Genomic DNA, 21,001 nt, shown 5'->3' with positions numbered 1-21,001 from the left:
GCATACACGTATCACATATCTTAATAGGACAATATGTTGTCACATGCGAGAATCCTTTTCATCATTTCAATGGGAAATATACATATTTAAAACTCTAAAATAGACATTCTACTTAGGGTTGTAGAAAGTTACTTAAGCAATTAGTGGTTGGCCATATTTTACTCAATTATGAGTCAAAATTGGGTTCTTTTACCCTCTTCTTTTGCTCTGCCAGTATAATGCTCTCCTTGGCTTTCTTTAGAGATATATGGGAAATCTTATTTTGCTTGAATTTAAGTTTTATTCTTCAGGATTTCCTAGTTCCATGCATGGCAACCTGTAGATAAACAGTAACTGCTAAAAGGAAAAAAAATCTTACGGAAAATGCTAAACAGTAGCCAAATATTTTTTGACCTTCCTGGAATAGCACTGTTAAGGTATAGAACCTTGAGGAAAAGTGGACGTAAATTTCAAAACATTTTACTCTTCCTTTGTTTCTGCAAAGTTTCTATCCCTAGATATTTTTAAATATTAAGATACCCTTAGTTTTTGCATAGACGTCAGAATTAAGAATCGGAAGGCATAAGGTTATGCTGAAAAATTATTAATAAATTCCTTTGCCTTCAAGGAAGTAGGATAGAACCAGGAAACTACTGATGTGGTAACCAGGATGACACGCTAAAGCCATCTGTGTAACTCTTGGCAGGAATAAAATGACAAAACAAGATCTTGGAGAGTGTGCATTACCAGGTGTGTGATCAAAAAGCTAAATGCATTCTCATATGATAAAATTGGCCTAGTGCCTTCAGCACCCACAGGGCGGTTGTGTGTGTGCGTGTGTGCAGACGTAGCTGTCAGGGCTGAGTATTTTTAGCATAATTAGGAAATTGGGAGAGGAAAGGCTGGAAGTAGAGGACTTGAACGTTGCTTGGAGTTCTTGTAACTACAAACCCTGGATGTGAACTCTAGGAAACTGAGTGGGATTTCAAGTGTGATGTGATGGTAAACATCAAATGCTGATTTGTGGCAGAGGTGCTGGGCCAGGCTCTTCAGGAAAGAATGAATGGGAGACCTTCAAAGAAACATGTTTTTCCTATTTAACAGTGGCCTACGAAGAAGATTGGGACCATCTTAAGATGTTTTTACTGTTTTCTTGAGAATTGAAGGAAGATGGAAGCTGAGGATCTTTTCATGCTTTTTATGGCATTGTTTGTAACTTTCAGGGAAGCAGACAAATGCAAAGCTTTTCTTTCTACCTAGAATTACTTAGATTAAGTATAATGCAGTTTGAATACTTAAAGAACTTTAAGAGATTTGTTTTATGAAGCAATTTCATGGTCTTGATTAAAATTTTTGCTCTCCTAAATTGCAGTTTTTCATTTGAGAGTAATTCTATTTTTCCTATTCCTAAATTTAGCAGGACTGTTTGGTGTTCTAAAGGTCGCTAAGCTCAAAACCAGTCCATCTCCAGTGGGTATATATGGTTAGTTTTCAGTAAATTGCTAGTTTGGTTTCCCAGAGGTTTTCTTGCATCCTAGCACTTCAAATAAATTGAAAAGTTTTAAAAAGGAAAGGCGTGGTATGATTTTGTAGGTCTTTTCATTTGGTGAAATAATGAAATGGGATAGTGTATCTGTAGGTTTGCTCTTTTCAGATGTTTGCTAAAAGGTAATTTCAGATTAGCTCCTTTAGAAAAGAACTGAGGTGTGACCTACCCCCAGTCCTACCCATCTTTCCTGTGTGGTGTGTGTGTGTGTGTGTGTGTGTGTGGTGGTGGTGGTGGGGCGGAGTGGTGGGGAGTGTGATAAGTACTTCTTGCATCTTTCTGGCCTCTCCTACAGCCCAGGGTAGCTTCATCAGGAGTTATGGCCTTGTTGGTTCCTGGGATATGGTCCCCAGACAAACCTTTATTGGACCCTCTTTCCTTGAAACTCATGTTATACCAGGAATTCAAAAACACCAATGAAAAAATACAAAAGTATGAACATAAAATACTATAAGCATGTGCGTTCACAAACATTAATCATGCAAAGCCAAATGCTTAATGTGGGAACAGTTTTAAGTGTTCTTTTGGCACACACCACCTGTGCATTCTTGCCAGATATGTTTAACTGAATCGAATTCTGAGGAATAGTCAGCAGATGAAGATTGTGGGGCTTCTACAAATCAGCTGGCCTGAACTCTTAGACAATGTCAACATCCTGAAAGGCAGCAAAGGTGAGGGACTCTTCTAGATTAAAGGAAACTCAAGAGACATAATAACTTAATGCCGTGTGTGATCCTTAATTAGATTTTTTTCAAAATCACCACTTTATCAAGGTGTAATTCCCATGTCATCAAGTTAATCCTTGTACAGTATATAATTCAGTGGGTTTAGTATATTCAGTGTTGTGTGGTGATCACCACCATCAATTTCACAATGTTTCATCGCACCAAAAGTAAGCTCCAGACCAGTCACTCCCCATCTCCCTCCTCCAACCCCCTGGTAACCACTAATCTACTTTCCATTTCTGTGGATTTGCCTGTTCTAGACATTCCACATAAATAGAGTCATACCATGTGTGGCCTTTTGTGTTTGACTTCTTTCACTGAGCATGTTTTCAAGGTCTATCCGTGTTGTACTATGTATCCATACCTCATTCCTTTTTATTGTCGAATAATATTCCATTGTATACATACACCACATCTTGTTAATCCACTCATTAGTTGATGTACCTTTGGGTTGTTTCTACTATGGGCTCCTATAAATAATGTTGCTAAGCCTTCATACAAATTTTTGTGTAGACATGTGTTTTCAGTTCTTGGGTGTATACTTAGGAGTACAATTGCTGGATTATATGGTAACTGTGCTTGACTTTTGGAAGACCTGCCAAACTGTTTTCCACAGCGGCTGAACTATTTTACATTCCCACCAGCAGTGTATGAGGGTTCCAGTTTCTCTGCATTGTCATCAACTTGTTGCCTTCCGTTGCTTTTGGTAGAAAGCCTGGTGGGTACAGCCGGATACCTTATTGTGGTTCTGATCTGCATTTCCCTAATGACTAATGATGTTGAGCATCTTTTCATGTACTCAATAGTCATTTTTATAACTTCTTTGGAGAAATGTCTTTTCAAATCTTTGCCCATTTGTAAATTAGGCTATTCGTCTTTTTATTGTTGAGTCTTTATATATTCTAGATGATACTGGACCTTTATCACATAGATGATCTGCAAATATTTTCTCCCACTCTGTAGGTTGTCGTTTCACTTTCCTTCTCGTGTCATATCTCAAACCATTGTCTCATCCAGGTTTTGGAAGAGTGGAATTTTATAATCCAAATACAAGAAGGTTTACACTTAAGTTCTCTTCAAAGAGTTTATAGTTTTTGCTCTTACATTTAGGTTCTTGATCCATTTTGAGTATTGCAGTCTTAACAACATTAAATTTTCCAGTTCATGAACTGGAAAGTCTTTTTATTTAAGTCTTTAATTTCTTTCAACAAGGTTTTATAGTTGTCAGTGTACAGTGTAGTTTTAATCTTACATGTTGAGGTTAAATTTATTCCAAAGTATTGTAAATGGAACTGCTTTCTTAATTCATTTTTGCCTAGTTCATTGCTACGGTACAGCAGTGAGTACACTACCAATAGAGATAGTTTTACTTCTTTTCCAATCTCTGGATGGCTTTTATTTCATATTCTTGGCTAATTGTCCTGGCTAGACCTTCCAGTATGATGGCATGGTATATCTTTTTCCATGCCATATAACTTTACTTTCAACCTGAATAGAAGTGGGGAAGCAGACACCTTTGTCTTGTTTCTAATCTTCAGGAAAAAGCATTCAGTCTTTCACCATTAAGTACGATGTTAGCTGTGGGTTTTTCATAGATGTTTTTTAGAAGTTAAGTTCCTTTGTCTTTCTGATTTGTTGAATGTTTTTATCGCGAATTGGGGTTGGATTTTGTCAAATGTGTTTTCTGTGTCTTTTGAAATGATACAGCTTTTGTCCTTTTTTCTTTTGATTTTCATATGTCAAACCAGCCTTGCATTCTTTGGACAAATCCCACTTGGTAATTGAGTCTAATCCTTTTTATATGCTATGGGTTCGATTTTCTATGAGATATATAAAGGATATTTGTGAATTTCCCAGGTTTCCTTCTGTAACTAGTTTCTAATTTCATTCCATTGTGGTCAGAGGACATGCTTTGTTTGACCTCAGTCTTTTTAAATTTGTTGAGACTGGTTTCGTAGCCTGGCGCAGAGTCTGTCCTGGAGAATTCCATGTGCACTTAAAAATGTGTATTCTGCTCTTACTGTGTGTGTGGAGGCTGCTTTAGATGTCTGTTATTAGAACTAGTTAGTTGCATTGTATTGTTGTTCAGGTATTCTGTGTCTTGGCTGTCCTCTGTCTAGCTGTTCTATTCATTATTGAAAGTGGGATATTGAAATCTCCAGGTATTATTATTGAATGGTGTATTTCTCACTTTCAGTTTTTGCTTCATGTATTTTGGGACTCTTAGGTACATACATATATGTTTGTAATTGTTATATCTTCTTGATGGAATGGCCCTTTTATTGTCATCAAACCTTTTTTTCTCTCTCTCTGGTAACAATTTTTATCTAATCTTAGTATAGACACTCCTGCTCTCTTGGCTACTGTTTGCATGGTTTATCTTTTTCCATGCCATATAACTTTACTTTCAACCTTTTTGCGTTTTTTAATCTAAAATGTGTCTCTTATAAACAGTATGTAGTTGGATCATGTTTTTTTCAATCCATTTACATTTATTGTCATTACTAGTAAAGTAAGATTTATGTCTGCTTTTTTGCTGTTTGATTTATAGATGTCTTATGTCATCTGTGTGCCCTAATTTCTTCATTACTGGCTTTTGTGTTACATAGATATTTTCTAGTATACTACTAATTCCCTTTTTGTTTATTTTACTGTATATTTTTGAGTTATTTTCTTAGTGGTTGCCCTGAAGTTTACCAATAACATCTTAATTTATAGCAATTTAGTTCAGATTAATACCAATTAAATTTCCGTAGTATACAAAAATTTTATTCCTATGTAGCCCCCATTTCCTTCCTCTTGTGTGCATTTATTGCTTCAAATTATATCTTTAAACATTGTGTGCCTATCAACTTCGATTTATAATTATTGCATTATGGAGTTATCTTTTACATGACGAGAGAAATCCCCTGCTAGTCTTACTGAGAATACCTTTTACATGATGCGTCATTTTCTCCTGATGCTTTCAGGGTTCTCTCTTTGTCTTTTCACAATTTGACTGTCGGTGTCTAGGTCTGGCTCTCTTTGAATTTGTTTTACTTGGAGTCGAACTTCTTGGATGTGCGTATTATTATTATTTTACCAAATTTGAGACATTTTTGGTCATTATTTCTTCAGATATTCTTTCACTCCCTTTGTTTCTCTTCTCCTCGGGCTCCCATTATGTGTTTGATGACACCCCACGGATCTCTGAGGCTCTGTTCAGTTTTCTTTCTGTCTCTCAGTTTGGATAATCTCAATTGACCCACCTTCAAGTCTGCTGATCTTTCTTCTGCCAATTTTTATCTGTTGTTGAGCCCTCTGCTGAATTTTTTAATTTCAATTATTGTATTTTTCCATTCCAGAACTTTTATTTAGTTATTTTTTTATAGTTTCAATCTCTTTATTAGTATTCTCTATTTCATGGGACATTTGTTCTTGTACTTTAGTTCTTTAGACATGGTTTCTTTTTAGTTCTTTACGCCCATCTATAATAGCTGTTTTAAAGTCTGTGTCTGGTAAGTCCAATGCTTGAACTGCTTCAAAAGGTAGGTTCTCTTGACTGCTTCTCTCCCTCCTCTTCTTCCCTCCCCACCCCCCATGTATGGGCCTTGCTTTTCTTTCATGTCTTGTAATTTTTTGTTGAAAACTAGATGTTTTAGATAATGTAATTTGGCCGTTTTGGGAACTCAGACTCTCCCCTCCACCCAAGTTCATTGTTGTCGTTGCTGTTTGTTTGATGACTCTTCTGGATTCAGTCTGTAAAATATGATTTCTTTATTACATGTGGCCACCAAAGTCTGCTTGGTTCACTTAATTGTCAGCTAATGATTGAACAGAAATTTCCTTAAATGCCTAGAACCAATAAGTCTCCCCAGCTTTTGCAGAGTGATCCTTGTAAATGCAAGTCAGATCATGTCACTTCTCTGCTTGGAACCTTCCAGTGACTTCCATCTCACTGAGAGGAAAAGGTCCAGTCCTGCAGTGGCCTATAAGGCCCTACTCATATAGCCCTCTACCTCCCCGTCGCTCCCTCTGTTTAAGCCATACTAGGTTGTGCTTTTGCTGATCCCCAAATAATGCCGAGCAATTCTGACCTCAGGGCCTTTGCACTTGCCAGATGCTCTCCTAGTTCATTCCCTCCTCTCCTCCGGGTCTGTATGTAGTTGTCACCTCAGCTTCCTGTCCATCCCTCCTCCCCTTCCCTGTGTCCTCCATCATCTTTCCCTGCTTCATTTTCTCCATAAATCAAAAATTTTCACTCTGTCATGCTCTATCCTGTCTTTCCTTTGTTTATTTATGGGATATAAGCTCTTTAAAGGTAGAGATTCTTATTTGTTTTGTTCCCTGCTCTCTACAGTGAAGAGAAAACTGCTTGATAATAACTAAATATTTGTTGACTAAATGAGTGGCAATCTTTGGCAGTCTATTCTTATTTAAGAATAAGGCACTGAAATGCTGATTAGAAGCTCCTATTGTATGTGATTGTCTTGTCTACGTGTGTTTTCATGCTGACTCTTCAGCTAATGACTGTTAGAGGATTCCCAGATATCAACATCAGTAAGTATATCTTCAGGGATCTCTCCTTTTCTATGAAGAAGAACCCCCCCCCCCCCCCAATTTCTTGTTGGGAATGTTGGGCATTTAGGCTGGCAGGAGTGGAAGCACAGCAACCTGTGCTTGGCTGCTGGGAGCTGAAAAAAGGAGCTGAGGGTCACACAGTTTGATATGTAAACTGCCATTTAATTCTGCTCATTTCAGCCCCACAGCTCAAGTCACCTGTGCCTGGTATCCACTTATGTGGGGCAGCTTTCCTCAGTTTCTCCAGAGTTATCCTCTGATCCCCCAAGGGGCAGTGGGGCTTAAGTATTCATCCGCTCCGTCACCTCCCCTCCGTTCAGGCCCATGTTCCCAGATACATGGGCCCTCGAAGTGCTGGGTCTCAGAGACTAAGGGAAGAATCACATCTCCTTTCTGTTTGTTATTTGCCTCTGTGAGCACCCAGCATTTACCATGTTAACTCCCTTACCCACTGTATTTTCTTCTTTTTTCCTTGAAGATTAATGCCTTTTTTATACTGATTTACTGTCATTTTAACTAGGCTTCGGACAGAGATAAAAATGTGTAGTTAGTGTGCCATTATTAACTGCAAGTTCTCTGTAGTTCTTACTGTCGATTTTAATTTTGTACTTAGACGTTTGCATCCAGTGTCCTGTCTCCCCTAACCCTTGAGTACAGGCCCTCCACTGTATGCCTTTTTGTACTCACAGAGCCTCACATAGATTGACTATTGGTTTGATCCGCTACATAGTGAGACAATGACATAAGCAATCGTACATTTTTTTTCACTTGCCTTATTTTTCTTATCATTTTCTTTCAGTGCCTAAACTATTTTTCAAAAATGAAATCAAAATTGAAATCCTGGAAAATTTTTCTCCTTTTTAAATAAATCTTTTAAAGTGTTGAAATCAAATTGCTTCTTTGCTAATCCGATTTTTAGGAATAAGAGAACAAAGCAGCACACTAGAGTACCTTTAAATGACTCATAATTGCTCACGCTAATGCATATAAACTTGGGTATACAATTAGGCAGCTCGTTATGTTGCAAATGCAATTACATGCTTAAATGCATGGACACTCCCTCGGCTCACCCAGCTGTCTCTCTCGTCTTAGGCTGGTGATCAGTTATTACTCAGCCCTCACTGTCAGAATTTGAAAATACTTGCTGTTGCTAGTGGTGCCTTGGAACCAAGAATGGAGGAAAAGTTTGGAAAGGGAATTTTCCTTTGAGTGTATGTATTGCAGAGTTGGTCTTCTTAGTTGGCAAAATCCTACTGGAGATTGCAAGCTATGCAATTAGCAAAATTATCATTAATCATAATGGTGGTTAATGATATTTGCAGTATAGTATATACCTCCATTGTCTCTGATCTGCAATCCTGAAATCCGGAAAGCCCTGAAATTTGGTTATAACTCGTTGATTGCAAAACCTGACCTGACCTGCTTCATTAAAGCTCAAACGTGACATGTAATGATGAGGCTTTTTCTAGTCTTTATTTATCCCAAATCACTGGTGTGAAACCATATGGAGTTTGCTCCAGAGATACTGTGTTTGATTACGGACCGACCCTCACCCCGACCCCACTGAAGCTTTTGTGTAATATATAGTATACATACTGTATTACCTTTCTAAAATGCAAAAAAATCTGGGTTTCAACCCCTTTTGGCCCCAGTAGTTTCTGATAAAGAGTTACAGCTTATAGTACAAGTGACAGATTTCTGGTTAGATGTAGTTTAAAATTTTAATAGGGGATAAAATCTCCATGCCTCTTAACAGTGCGAGTTGCTATTACTACTTCTTTTTGCTATTCGTAATTGTTCTTATCATTGCTCTTGTTTCAGAACTGATATTTATATCTACTTTTAGAATGTCCTGAAAACAGATCTATAACAAATTACTTAGATCATTTACATGGTTGCTAGGTGGTAAAATATTTTATATTCAAATTCTTCTTTGTTACTTGTCAGTAAGTGTAGTTCTTATCTGTTCAATGATATTATAACATAATGTTTAAATTGAGTCTCCAGGATTGTGGTAATAGAAGATCATGTAAAACTGACAATTCTTCTAACCAGGCATCTTCTGTATAATTGAGTAAAATGTATATTAATTTTATATAGCATTAAATTCTAACTATTTAGTATCACAGTTACGTTTTACTGAGTATAAAATCATAATCTCTTAATGTTTTTCAAGATAACATTTTCTCCTTCAACACTATCTTGATCTCTTATCTCAGCAGATAAAGGGCTCCCTAGAACCATTTTAAGATTTCTCTTCTGTGGCATTAATCACAATATATTGTTCTTGATTGTTTTCCAAACTTTGTTTTACTTATATTTGAAAGCCAGCACTTACCTTTTAGTAAACGGTCAATTAACCTGTTGAGTGAATGAATGAATGAAGTTGAGGAAATTAAGAATCTCGTCCTTCCACACACGTATTGCTGTGTGTGAAACAACTCTTTTCCTATTGGATTTCATTCTACTGCCTAATTTTATAGGGTGTACTGTGCCTGGAACATACTAACTGTGGAAGTCAATACATGTGTGATAAATGACAACCTACCTCCTTATATTTCATGAGTTTAGTTTTATTGTCTGAACTTAACAGAATATGCTTAAGTCCTCCTTCCATGTGACATTAGTCCCTCATATTATCATCATTCTCTTTCCAGTTATCATTCAAATATGTGTCCCACTGCACATTGTATGCTGCAGTGCATTTTGAAATTTTTTTTAAAGAATATTCTAAAAAATCAACTGCATATACTTAGATATATTATATACTTCCACATGTTCTGATGTAATTATATATCAGTTAAAGTTTCCCATGCATAAACCCATTTTGTTCCAAAGTTATTTATTGTTTGTTGACACAGTTCTACCAAATGGACTAGTGGAGAATTTTCTTTTAAAAAAAAAGAGAGGTTTCTTAGTTGCCAGAATTTTTTAAAGTGTTTCTTAAATTATTAGTTAAAAACTCCAGATAATAATTTCAAATTTAATTGTTCTGTTATCAATTATTTTCTTTCATATTAATAGTAGGAAAATAATAAAATTCTTTTTTGTCCATTACCAGAATATATGAGAATTTTGAGTTTTGCAATTAAGCACATACAAGTAACATTTTAAAGGCCGACTGTAATTGTAGAGTAGATAATCCTGTGCACGTGGCATGTGTCTTCATGTATTTTTTAATTAGTTCATCTACTCGAAGGGGTTAGAGCAAGCAGATACGTGGCGACATTTGAGGCAAGGCCTTTCCACCACATGTTAATAAAGATTCTTTCCTATTTTGGAGGACCAAGTATTTCCTTTGAGATTGGTTGGCAATAAAGTTGCTAAGGGACCCACAGTACCCCTTTATAGCAGTTTGATGAATCAGTTTCCAGTTCTCTACTGTTACTGACCTGTGACGTTAGGAAATTTTTATAAATAAAAAGTGGAATGTCATTAACGGATAATAGAAGTTTAAAATAGAACAGTTGTCACCAATTTTCTGAAACAATCAAAACTCTTAAGGTGCATAAAATATAGATAAACAAGCAATAATCGGTTTTGACTAAAGTATGTAATACAGCACTATAAGGACTATACAGAAAACCTAGAAACTTGATGAAGTAGTAATAGCATACCAGTGGTTAAAAAGGATGTTTTCTTCAAGTTGTAAAGCCTGAAATTTAGGAAGTAAATTAATAGATTTTCAAGGATTAGTTAAAGGTTTAACATATTTTATGAAAGAAGACAGCAAGGAATTGTTATACATTAATTAGTTAATATTGTGGTCATTTTAGGTATATCAGAGGGCAGTGCGTGTGGTTAAGCCCTCCATACTGGGAAGCTAGCCGCTGTTTTTGCAGCTTAATGGTAGACCTCGGAGGAAAGTTCTACTGTAGATAAAATGTGAGGTGAATGCAAGTTAAATCAGTAATTTCAACTTTGTTATGATTGTTCTGATGTTTTTTTTCTCTCTCTCTCTCTCTGAAAAAGAACTACGGAAACGTGGTTAATAAAGTCAACCCATTAGATTTAATTTTGTTTTTGATGGAAATATTTCCTCCTGTAAAATTTAATGGCCATGAATTTGATGGCAGAGATTATTTACCATAACCAGACCTGTCCCTGAGAGGCAATTTAAAACATTTCCATTACAACCTAGGTAACTAATCAAGAGGAATGTTGTTGGGACATTATAAAAAAGGACTACGTGAAAGTAAATTTAGATCTGCTCTGATATTTTGATGTTTCTACCCCTCCCTCCTCCCCCTAAGAAAAGTCAGTAAACACAGTGTAATGTTTTTATTGTCTTTGAAGCCCATGTTTCTGACTGATTTCAGTTTTAAAGATGATACTACTTTATCATGAGGTCCTTTGGTAGCCCCCTTGCATAAGCAAAGTAGGTCTGCCTTTTCCAAAAAGTATTCTTAATATCCAGTAGTTTTATAGTGAGGTATTTTGAGTGTTTTTATCAGAATAAGGACGGTTAGACAATTTTAAAAAATACTTTTGCCAAACAGGACCCTTTAAGTCTTAGTACCTTATGCACAAGAAATTCATGAATGGATTCGTATGTGTTGTATGTTTGAGTAGATTTATTTATGAAATATTTATTGGACACCTGCTAGTTGACAGGCAATGTTCTAGGTACTGGAAATTCAGCATTTAAAACAGATGAAGTACCTACCCTCCCAAGAGGACAGTATCTTGGATCTTATATTCTAGAAAAGTGATAACAGTCAGTGTACTTTCTTCCTATGTAAAAGAGAAGATTGCAGTTGTAGGTCGGACACCAATACATGGTAGAGCTTAGCATTGAATGATTTATGACTGATGGGAGGCAGATACCCCTGTAGTTGCAAGTGCCTAACCTCTCGTTCTCAGAAGGTGCCCCATGATTTTCCTAGCTTGCTCACGTGATCATTCCAACCCGAAGTTCTTTCAAATGTACTTACTCAGTGTCGCAACCTGCCCTTTTCTCCAGCCCTCCCGTCTTCCTCATGACAGTCTCAATGCATCGCTTTAAACAACGGTGTGTGCTGTGTGTGCTCACGCACACGCACACGTCTCTCTGCTCCAGCTGGATTCTAAATTCCAGGAAGACTGCGGTCAGGGACGTGGCTTTAGCACAGTGCTTTATGTGTAGTCGCATTTAATATCGATATTTGTTAACTTCAACTACTGTCCTAAAATTGCTTAAAATCTTAGCAATTTCTTTTAAAAGTGTTCTACCTTGAATTTTTAGAAAATCACTTGCATTTCTTGAAGGTTTGTCTTTTAGGTTAGGGTTAAACCACTTAGTGTGTAAAACCTTTCCTTCTGCTTTCAAAAATTGTACAGATTACGCTAATATGAGAAACTTCTGATAGGACTCCAGCTATGCTCGTTAAGAGTTGTTTTTCATCTTCATGAGCCCCACAGCCTGTGGTGGTATGGGTGGGGTCACCCTTTCTAATCAGGCAAAATAATATAACTAAATTAGTATGGCTGTATCTAACATCTACTTTTTATTTTGATTGAAGAGGGACGAGGGGCCATTTTTCTTTGTTGTAACTCTTCCTCCCACCTTCTTTCTCCAAAAAGTGTAAGCTAGATTTAATAATTTCCATTATGGTTTCTGTTGTTTTTGTGTGTGTTATTTTTCCTGTATAATTGGTTACTATCAAAATTCACAGGCAGGTAGTCAGTGGAAGTTCCATTTTGTCAGAGCCCAGTGTTCTCGCTTCTGAAAGCCTCCACTTCGGAGAGGTTTTCAGTAGGATCGGTCTCCCACTGAGTGAGCAGTGTTTCCTCTGGGGTAAGCATGGACCTCAGTGGGTGAGGCCTCTGCTTCGAAAGACCTGTGCCAAGAGCAAAACAGTAAAAAGCAATCAGTGTTTTATGGAAGTTATTGGATTACAAACTGATGCATTCGTGTATTATTTGTTGGTTATAAATTCTGTTCAGTCCTTTGTTCCTCAACCTTTCATTTGAGACTAACTCATGGATCCTGGCGACCCTTTTTAGATTAAATCTGAAGAATTTTTATATAGAATTTTAATTTTTAATGAATTAAGTGAAGTGGACCATAGAGGAGCGAATGTAATTATCAAGTAATTAGTTGAAAACCCTTAAAAAAATACAATTCTCCTTTCAGACTTCTGTTTGTCATGAGTGGCAAACGTAAAAACTCTGATATACCAAGTATCCTTTTTTAGATTCTAGTATTGCTTTGAATAAGAGAGGTGATAGATAAATGGGTGTGTTATTGTAAGTACCTGAATTATTTGTATTTTCATAGTTCTAATGTAAGACTAGTCATTGATATCTTTGTATCCCAGACTAAGTGAGATTGTTCCCTTTCAAGCCTAAATTCTTCCTATTGTTTATTCTCTTCCATTAAATACTTGTTGATTATGCATATTGTCATTATTTTCACTACTTTTGATAGAATGAAGGATTTAAAAATTATGTTTAAGGAGATCTGATCTAAACTAACTCTTAGTTGACCTGGTCAGAACATGCCTGTGCTAACCTTTCCATGGACTCCCGCAGGTTTTGGGTCCTGCACCCAGGTGGTGCTCCTTCTTAGACAACTTGACAGAAGAATTGGAAGAGAATCCGGAAAGCACAGTTTACGATGATTACAAATTTGTCACCAAGAAGGACCTTGAAAATTTAGGTAAAAAGTATTATGATGAAACGATTATAAGATTATTTTATTTCTACTTGTTTTTTTAATTTTGTACGTTTTAGAAGTGGTATTTATCTTCTAAATTTATCTTCTAAATACCACTGTTTATCTGATTTTTCCAAATCTTCTCTTTCTGCCAAATCAGATATTAAACATAATATATATTGTCAAGTTTGTAATCTCTGCTTAGAGAAAGATTCAGATAAATTCAACTTACTGAAGCTTTTTTGTATCTTAAATGAGGGCTAATTTTTTTTTAGCATATTACCTGTGGTAGAAAAAAATGTGTCGAGAAAGAAGTGATTTGTTTTTTCAAGTACTATTTGAATATAATAATGTTTTGAAAAATCTCAGAGATTACAAGTAAATGATTTCTGGCTGCCTTTTAGGTTTGCTTATAGAAAGACCTGGTCCAAAACCTAACGGCTTGGCCAACTTGTTTATGCCTTGGTTTCCTCGTCTATAAAACGGCAGTATAATGACACCCACACATAGGGTTGCTTGGAGAATGAATCTGATAATGCCTGGAAAGTACTCAGCATGGTGTCTAAACATAAGTGAATGTTAACTATTATTTTAAGAGATTTGTGGCAAATGAGTTGGAGAAATGCTAGGTTAAGCCAAGTTAAACCAGTTTCTTTGCTTACAGACTTCTTAGAGCCTTACTGTCTTCATGCGCTGTAAGTCTCCAGAAAGGGGAGGAAACGTTTCCCAAACTTACTGCTCACAGAGACTTCTTCCTCAGAAGACCTCTTGGGACTGGTGCTCTGTAGAGCCGACTGTGCTGCTGCTGTCAGATTCTCTGTTTAGAATTGTTTCAATCTGAAAAGCTTTCTGCGGGTTTTTATTTCTGACCTAACTTAGAATGGGAATAATACTGTGACATAAATGTTTTAAACACTTACTAGAGGAAACAAAAATGATAAAAACACACATGCAGGGACCTAAATGCAGATTGTTGTACATCGGTACATTTTATTAAGGTTCGGCCCTCATTTTTTTTTCCTTTTTTTGATTCCACTGTGAAAGTCCAGACCCTGTAGTTTTACTAACCTAGCGAATTCTAGGGAAGTATTTTTCTGACCAAGTCTTATAATTACTTTATGAGATTCTTCTAACTTTGCCTTCTGATGTTGTCCTGTAATGTATACTATTTTGTATATCTGTGTGGTTTTGCCTAGTAACCTGATTTTCAGGTCTAGAGGGATGTTTACTTTTAAAATTTGGAAATCGGGATAAAGTTTTCCTTGGAAACATAGTCATTTAGTATCATGCTAACTAAAGCTGCTGTTTATGTGGGTATATCACACGTGGTCTTATTTTGAAGATTATTCTCCTAACCTTTCTCTCTGTAGATACTCGCAATGAATAAATAATTTCTGTGACATAAGCAGAGCACCCTTATTTGATTGCCAGCACCACTAATTCTAAATGTAATGTACTAAGACTAGGAAACCCTCTGAAAGACATTGTTCCAAGTAGGGCTGAAGCAGTGAACTTTTTGTTCATCGTGATGAAGTGTGTGCATAGAATATACATGTTAATGGGCATATGTATGGTTATATATGTTGGTGTAAATTTGTCAGCTGTTCTTTCTTGGGGAAAAAAACATTCCCTTTCTACATTATTGTTGTGACAGTGTCCTTTGTTTTTGGAAATTATGGGCGATGACAGTGATCTTGCCATCACCACTACCACTACTTCCTACTTGGCAGCGTAAAAGATGGCAACTTCGTGTGGACCCCAATTATTGTTTTTTAAATTGAACTGGTTTGTGGAATCTGAAAATCTGAGAACCCCTAGTATAAGGAGCCGTTCTTTACCAGCCTGTCATGGTTCATAAAGCCTTTTTCATCATTTTTATGCTTACTGTTACGTTAAAAATAAGTAAGGATGATATGGCTGAAGTGGCTTAAAATGTTCTCCATACTTATTGAAGAAGATTAGTAATTCTAATCCTTAAATTTTTGCTCAAAAGTGAAATCTTATTATAATTAAATCATTGTCCAAGAAAAACTGTTAAATTTTAATCAAGATTTCATAAGAACCTGTCCTCTTCTGATTAACTTTCCCCAGGTCTCACACATCTCATTGGATCACCTTTTCTCCGGGCATACATGCATGGATTTTTCATGGATATAAGACTCTATCACAAGGTAAGTACAAAAATGCAGCTGTTTAGATGATTAATGAGCAAGCTATAGCCATTTCTTCTCTACTGACTTGCATCTTCATGTCTAATCTTGGACATAGTAGTCATGGTATATAAGAAACGTGCTGCTAAATATAGTTCTTTTTTTTTCCACTTTGAAAAGGTGAAATTGATGGTAAATCCATTTGCTTATGAAGAATATAGGAAAGATAAGATCCGACAGAAGATAGAAGAAACACGTGCACAGAGAGTCCAATTAAAGGTAAACATTGTACTCACTATTGAATTTACTGGAGAAAAGTCCTTAATTTTCGTTTTGTGTTATCATTCCAAAGAAATTTGCCATCCATTTCTGAGTTTTCCTATCCTTAGTTTCCATCTTTTCCTAATATTTAGGGTATTGGTTATTTGTCCCGAGGGTGGGCGCCCTACAGTTTCATCGTTGTGGACTCGGTGGTGATGGTGTTGTGGGAACTGATGCCAGGTGGGCATGGTCAGCCCTCCCGAGAACATCTGACAGTGTTTTCAAATGGGCATCCTATTCTGGGGTGTTGGGACTTTGCTAATCCCCATTTCTTGCTGATACTTGGCTGTGTCTTAGGTCAGCTACTTGGATTATGGGAAATAGGCATTAGACTATGTCAGGGTCCAGACAGCAATCAGACCATCCTCGTTATATTAATCGGGAAAATGTAATGTAAAGAATTATGCACCAGGTGGTAGAGAACTGAAAAGGCAAAAACACTAAGGTATCGATAAGAGAGGCAGTGGCTGCAGGAAGATTTACTTATGGAGCTAACACTCCAGGGCTGGAGAGCAGACCTCTAGGGGGTGCTGTGCTGGTGCTGAGGTCCCCGAGGTACAACAAGGCTGCTCCTGGGAGTTTCAGAAAGCCACAAACTAGAATTCCCCCCACTCTGCTGGGACCACTTGGTACTGCCAAGGTGAAGACGTGTTGGTGTGTGATGCCAACCCAACAACAAGCACACAGAGAAGAGCAAGTCCTGTCTCCCTCTCCTGCCTTCTAGTCTCTCGTAACCTTTCTGGATTGAGGTTAACCCTCAAATGCTGCAGTTAGTTCTAACTGAACATTGTACACACACACACACACACACACACACACACACCCTCCCTCAAATGCTGCAGTTAGTTCTAACTGAACATTGTACACACACACACACACACACACACACTCACACTCTTTCAGTACAAAAGGCTAGTGACTGGTTTTTCCTTTTTCCAGACTGTTTATGAAGTTTTTAAGAGTGATGAATGTGTGTGCACGGCCAAGGGGACACTGGCATGTGAAGTACTTTTGCCCTGGCTCTTTGCTTTAACCTTTAAAGCTCAAATGCGGATATTGTAATACAGCTTTTTTTTTTTCCTTTACTAGAAATTGCCAAAAGTTAACAAAGAGCTGGCACTTAAATTAATTGAGGAGGAAGAAGAGAAGCAAAAATCTACATGGAAAAAGAAAGTAAAGGTAAGATTTTATAATGCAGAGAAAATATTAATAAATTGTTTCTACATTTTTTTGATGGTAACCTAAAGCTTTTTTATTTTTTGGTTTTTACTTTAAAAATACATTTAGTTTTTTCCTGCTTATAAGATAGTATATGCTCAATATGGGAAGCTTGTAAAATAGAAAAGAATATAAGGGAGTCACCCATATAATTCTACCCAGAGAAAGACAACATTAATATTTTAGTTGGTGCTCGCTTCGGCAGCACATATACTAATATTTTACTTAATTTCTTTCCTGTCTTATTTCTCTTAAAATTATGAACTATAATAGCAAGATACTATTGTATATACAAAATATCCTGGTTCTATAAAATAACACAAGCGGCTTCCCATTTTATTAAAAATTCTTGGTAAATGTCTTTGACAGCTGCATATTCCATCTTGTGGATATATTATAGTTAATCCTTTTATTATTAAATATTTAGATTGTTTGTTGTTTTTCTTTGTGCTAGCTAGATTTGTTTATAATTCCAGAAGTGACCGATTTTCATTTAGATGTGGCGCCATTGGGAGTATGCTCGCTTCCACGAAATCACTGCTTATCTCCCTTTACTAATGTGAAGACCAAGATGAGTCGTAAAATAAGTAAAGGTTAATGCTTCATGTAGCTGATATTGTCGCCACAGAGGTGGCTTGTCTCATTTTCCCAGCTACATGAAGACTTCCCAGTGCTGTTTTCTCGTCTGCTTAGCTCAGGCAGACAGGTGCCCAAGCTTGGCTGTTTACTAGAAAGATTTGTGAGGACCGGTTTCTCCTCGGAAGCCTGACCCTTGTAACCTTGGCCAGGTGTGCTGAGCTCTCGGGAGGTTTCTGTTTGCTTTATTCTTTCTGTTCTCTCTCGTTTTTAACCAGGTAAGTGTGAACGTGAGAAAGTGAGCTCATCAAGTTTATTGTGTTCCACTCTCTTCAGTGATGCCAAGAAACTGTAACTGAAGGGTCTTGTTCCTCTTGCTCACTAGTGTCATTGTGGGTGACCCTCAACTTCACTGGGTCTTAATTTCTCCTTCGTGATGTGCAAGGACAGGAGAGGGGCCTTCTTGGCGCTGTGAGTTCTAAACGGATTGACACTCCACTCGCTGCTCCCGCTCTTATCCGCTACTTCCTCACCCTTCCTGCACCCTCTTGCTAGGCCTATTACGTTCTTTTAGTACACTGTTTCAGTCTTAGTTTTTAGAAGACTTCCTTAAGTACATACGTATGTGGCTTTTATGTTTCCATTTTCATTACATGAAATGTATATCTTGAAGTGCTCCCTGCAGTGTTGACTTTTTCCTCAGATTTTCTTTTTTTCACCCCCCTTTTTTTGTCTCCTCCCCTCCCCACTCCGGTTCAAGCCGTTGTTTCTCAGTCTAGTGTGTAGTACCCAGCTCCCTGGCCCATGCTGGTATGAGCCTTGTGCTCCCCCTGCTGAGGCAGTCGGTCGCCGGTCGTCGGTCGGCCACTTACAGCAGCTCACGGCAGCTCTCACCGGCTGCGAGCCACTCACGATGGCTGCTGGCCACTCAGGCTGGCCGCCGGCCGCTCATGGCAACACATGGCAGCCCACAGCAGCCCAGCTCCTGGGAGAGCCGTTGTTCACAATCTTAGCTGTAGAGGGTGACCTCGGCATTAGGAGCGTGGCGCTCCAACCACCTGAGCCACCGGGCTGGCCCTCACATTGATTTTCTGTTAGCCCAGCCTGAGGATGACTAGGGAGGTGACTTCAGCTGCATAATGTCATTTTACAAGCCAAATGTCAGTGATCTCTGGATTTACATGCCCTGAAAGCTTCAGGAGGAAGAGAGTAGAGCCAACCTAGGCTGCAGATGGATGCATTCCTATCTGTGTTTTGCCCTTATGAGGACCTAGTGTTCCATTGAATGTTATGGAGGGTAGGGCACTTCAATTAAAATATAATTTTGCTACTTTCTGCAGCAGGGTCTCACAGTTCAGACGCCTTTTTAAGAAGCCCTTGTGTTTATGAAGATGTGGGGAAGTCCCCTGTCCTCGTCCCCCCACCTTTCTGTCAGACTTCCCTTGAAGTTGGAGCAACCAGAGGACTTATAACACAGCTCGTCGCCACCGTGCACGGTGGTGCAGGACGGGAGCTGGCAACGTCAGAGCGATCTTATCAGTCGAGGGGAAAATCATGATCTCCTGTGCCTTCTAAACTTTTTGTCAAAACATTAACAGGATGATCCTGTAAAGAATCGTCAGACTGTGTACCGTTTCTACTGCAAGGGCAAGGAGGAAGAACTGTAGAAATTCTTACCTTCCTTCCTCAGACAGCTGCTTCTCTCCCGCTGCTGGAAGCTGGAAGTGCTATCATAGTAGCTATGTTACCTAAACAAATTCTGCTAGAAAGTGGAACTTGTAAAATATGCCCCTAGTTTGCTTTTTGGTGGCTTGCTGACCCAAATCAGGCCCTACTGTCAGAGCTCAGTTTCTTTTCAGAAATCCTTAAATATTTAAAGATAGTCTTCTAAAAATCTGAGGCTGCTTATTAGACAAAGCTTGTATGATTTGTTGTGTAACAGTGTTATCTAATTAAAATTGAAGACCTTAAAAACCATTCATAAATTAAGGAAAGAATCCTTCATTAGAATTGTAAAAAATACTTGAAAGAATTGTTAAATCCATCAGCAGTTCATTAGTCTTGCCTTTGAACTCAGCCCTTCAAACCCTCAAGAGCTTTAATAGCTCTGATAACTCCTGATTTGAAAGTCAGTGTAGTGCAGTTTCTGCTTTGGCTCCAACTGAAATTTCACGGAGGCAGACAGTGAAATCTATTCCCAAATATTGCTACTACTGCTAACATAATTAAGGTCTAATAAGATGTTTACCTTTCAGTTGATGTCGGACCTACTGTGGAAAGTGACCCACCACATAATGTCAAGAAGCATTATCTGGACCTGAGCCAAACTTAGAAATTTGGGGGTATTCTAGTTAAAAATTAATTCATTTATTCTTTCAACAAATATGTATTGAGCTCCCAGTGTACACAAGCAGCTTGGAGAGGCATGGCTCCCATGGTCCATTTGATTTGTAAGGGTTTGAGTTATGCTTAGAGCCATTTTTCTTACAAGCGTCATTTCCTGCCTGTTGGCTGTTTCTGCCAATTTTTCACCATTGTCTTAAAGTCTTGTGTGAATTTATTTCTCTTGGATTCTGCAGCAGCTCAGTCAGGTATTGTCATGCGTGACATCTCCAGGCCAAGTTCTATGGCCTGGAAACCCTGGGAGAGATGTCTCAACAGCCTTGGGGATTAGTGGATACAATTAAGAGTCTATAGTAAAGCAGTCATTCATCTCTCTGGGGGAAAAATGCAATCAGGCATAGACACTGGGTTGCATCAGATCGATTCTAACATCCAAAATATTATTTTAAAACGCTTTTTTTATTGCCAATTAAAAATTGTTTGTTTTTTATTACAGTTGTACACACATAGTTTTTAAAACTCTGTATTTCTCCAGGGTTTGTTGGGAACGTTGGCTGTCCCTTTGTCCTCTTCCTCCCACTCCCCCATTTTCAGCTCTCCTGAGACAAATATTTCTGCCTTTTTAGCTGATGATTTTGGTGTAAATCTCTGTGTGCCTTAATATTGCCCAGTGTCACTTCTTGACTGTAAAATGTCAGGCATTGTCTTTTGATGACCTTCCTTCCCAGTAACGTTCTGTTGTAACTCTGGTAGGTCAGTAGTCAGCATTTACGTTGTTCTCTCACTGTGCGAATGTTCTTGTATAGCCAGTCGGAATCTGTGATTACACTTCCTGCACAACCCTTGTCTTCTCTGGAGTTTATCGACTTTTTGTTTGTTTTCTCTGTAGTTATCACTACTTAGCCCTCAATTCTTTGCCTGTTGTCTAAATCTCTTAAGATATTTA

At 37.8% G+C, this 21,001-nt stretch overlaps 1 protein-coding gene across 1 annotated transcript in view; it reads left to right on the top strand.

Moving 5' to 3' along the window:
- The window catches only part of NOL10 (nucleolar protein 10), a 78,675-nt gene that overhangs the window by 44,153 nt on the left and 13,521 nt on the right, over positions 1-21,001 (top strand). Inside the window, exons 14-17 of the mRNA XM_019749090.2 lie at positions 13,324-13,450; positions 15,539-15,618; positions 15,778-15,876; positions 17,008-17,097. Coding sequence (XP_019604649.1) covers positions 13,324-13,450; positions 15,539-15,618; positions 15,778-15,876; positions 17,008-17,097 — 396 coding nt within the window. The remainder of the gene's footprint in view (positions 1-13,323; positions 13,451-15,538; positions 15,619-15,777; positions 15,877-17,007; positions 17,098-21,001) is intronic.

Source organism: Rhinolophus sinicus, linkage group LG05 (assembly GCF_036562045.2).
Source record: "Rhinolophus sinicus isolate RSC01 linkage group LG05, ASM3656204v1, whole genome shotgun sequence".
Classification (NCBI taxonomy): Eukaryota; Metazoa; Chordata; class Mammalia; order Chiroptera; family Rhinolophidae; genus Rhinolophus; species Rhinolophus sinicus.
This window is presented reverse-complemented; position numbering and strand designations above follow the sequence as displayed.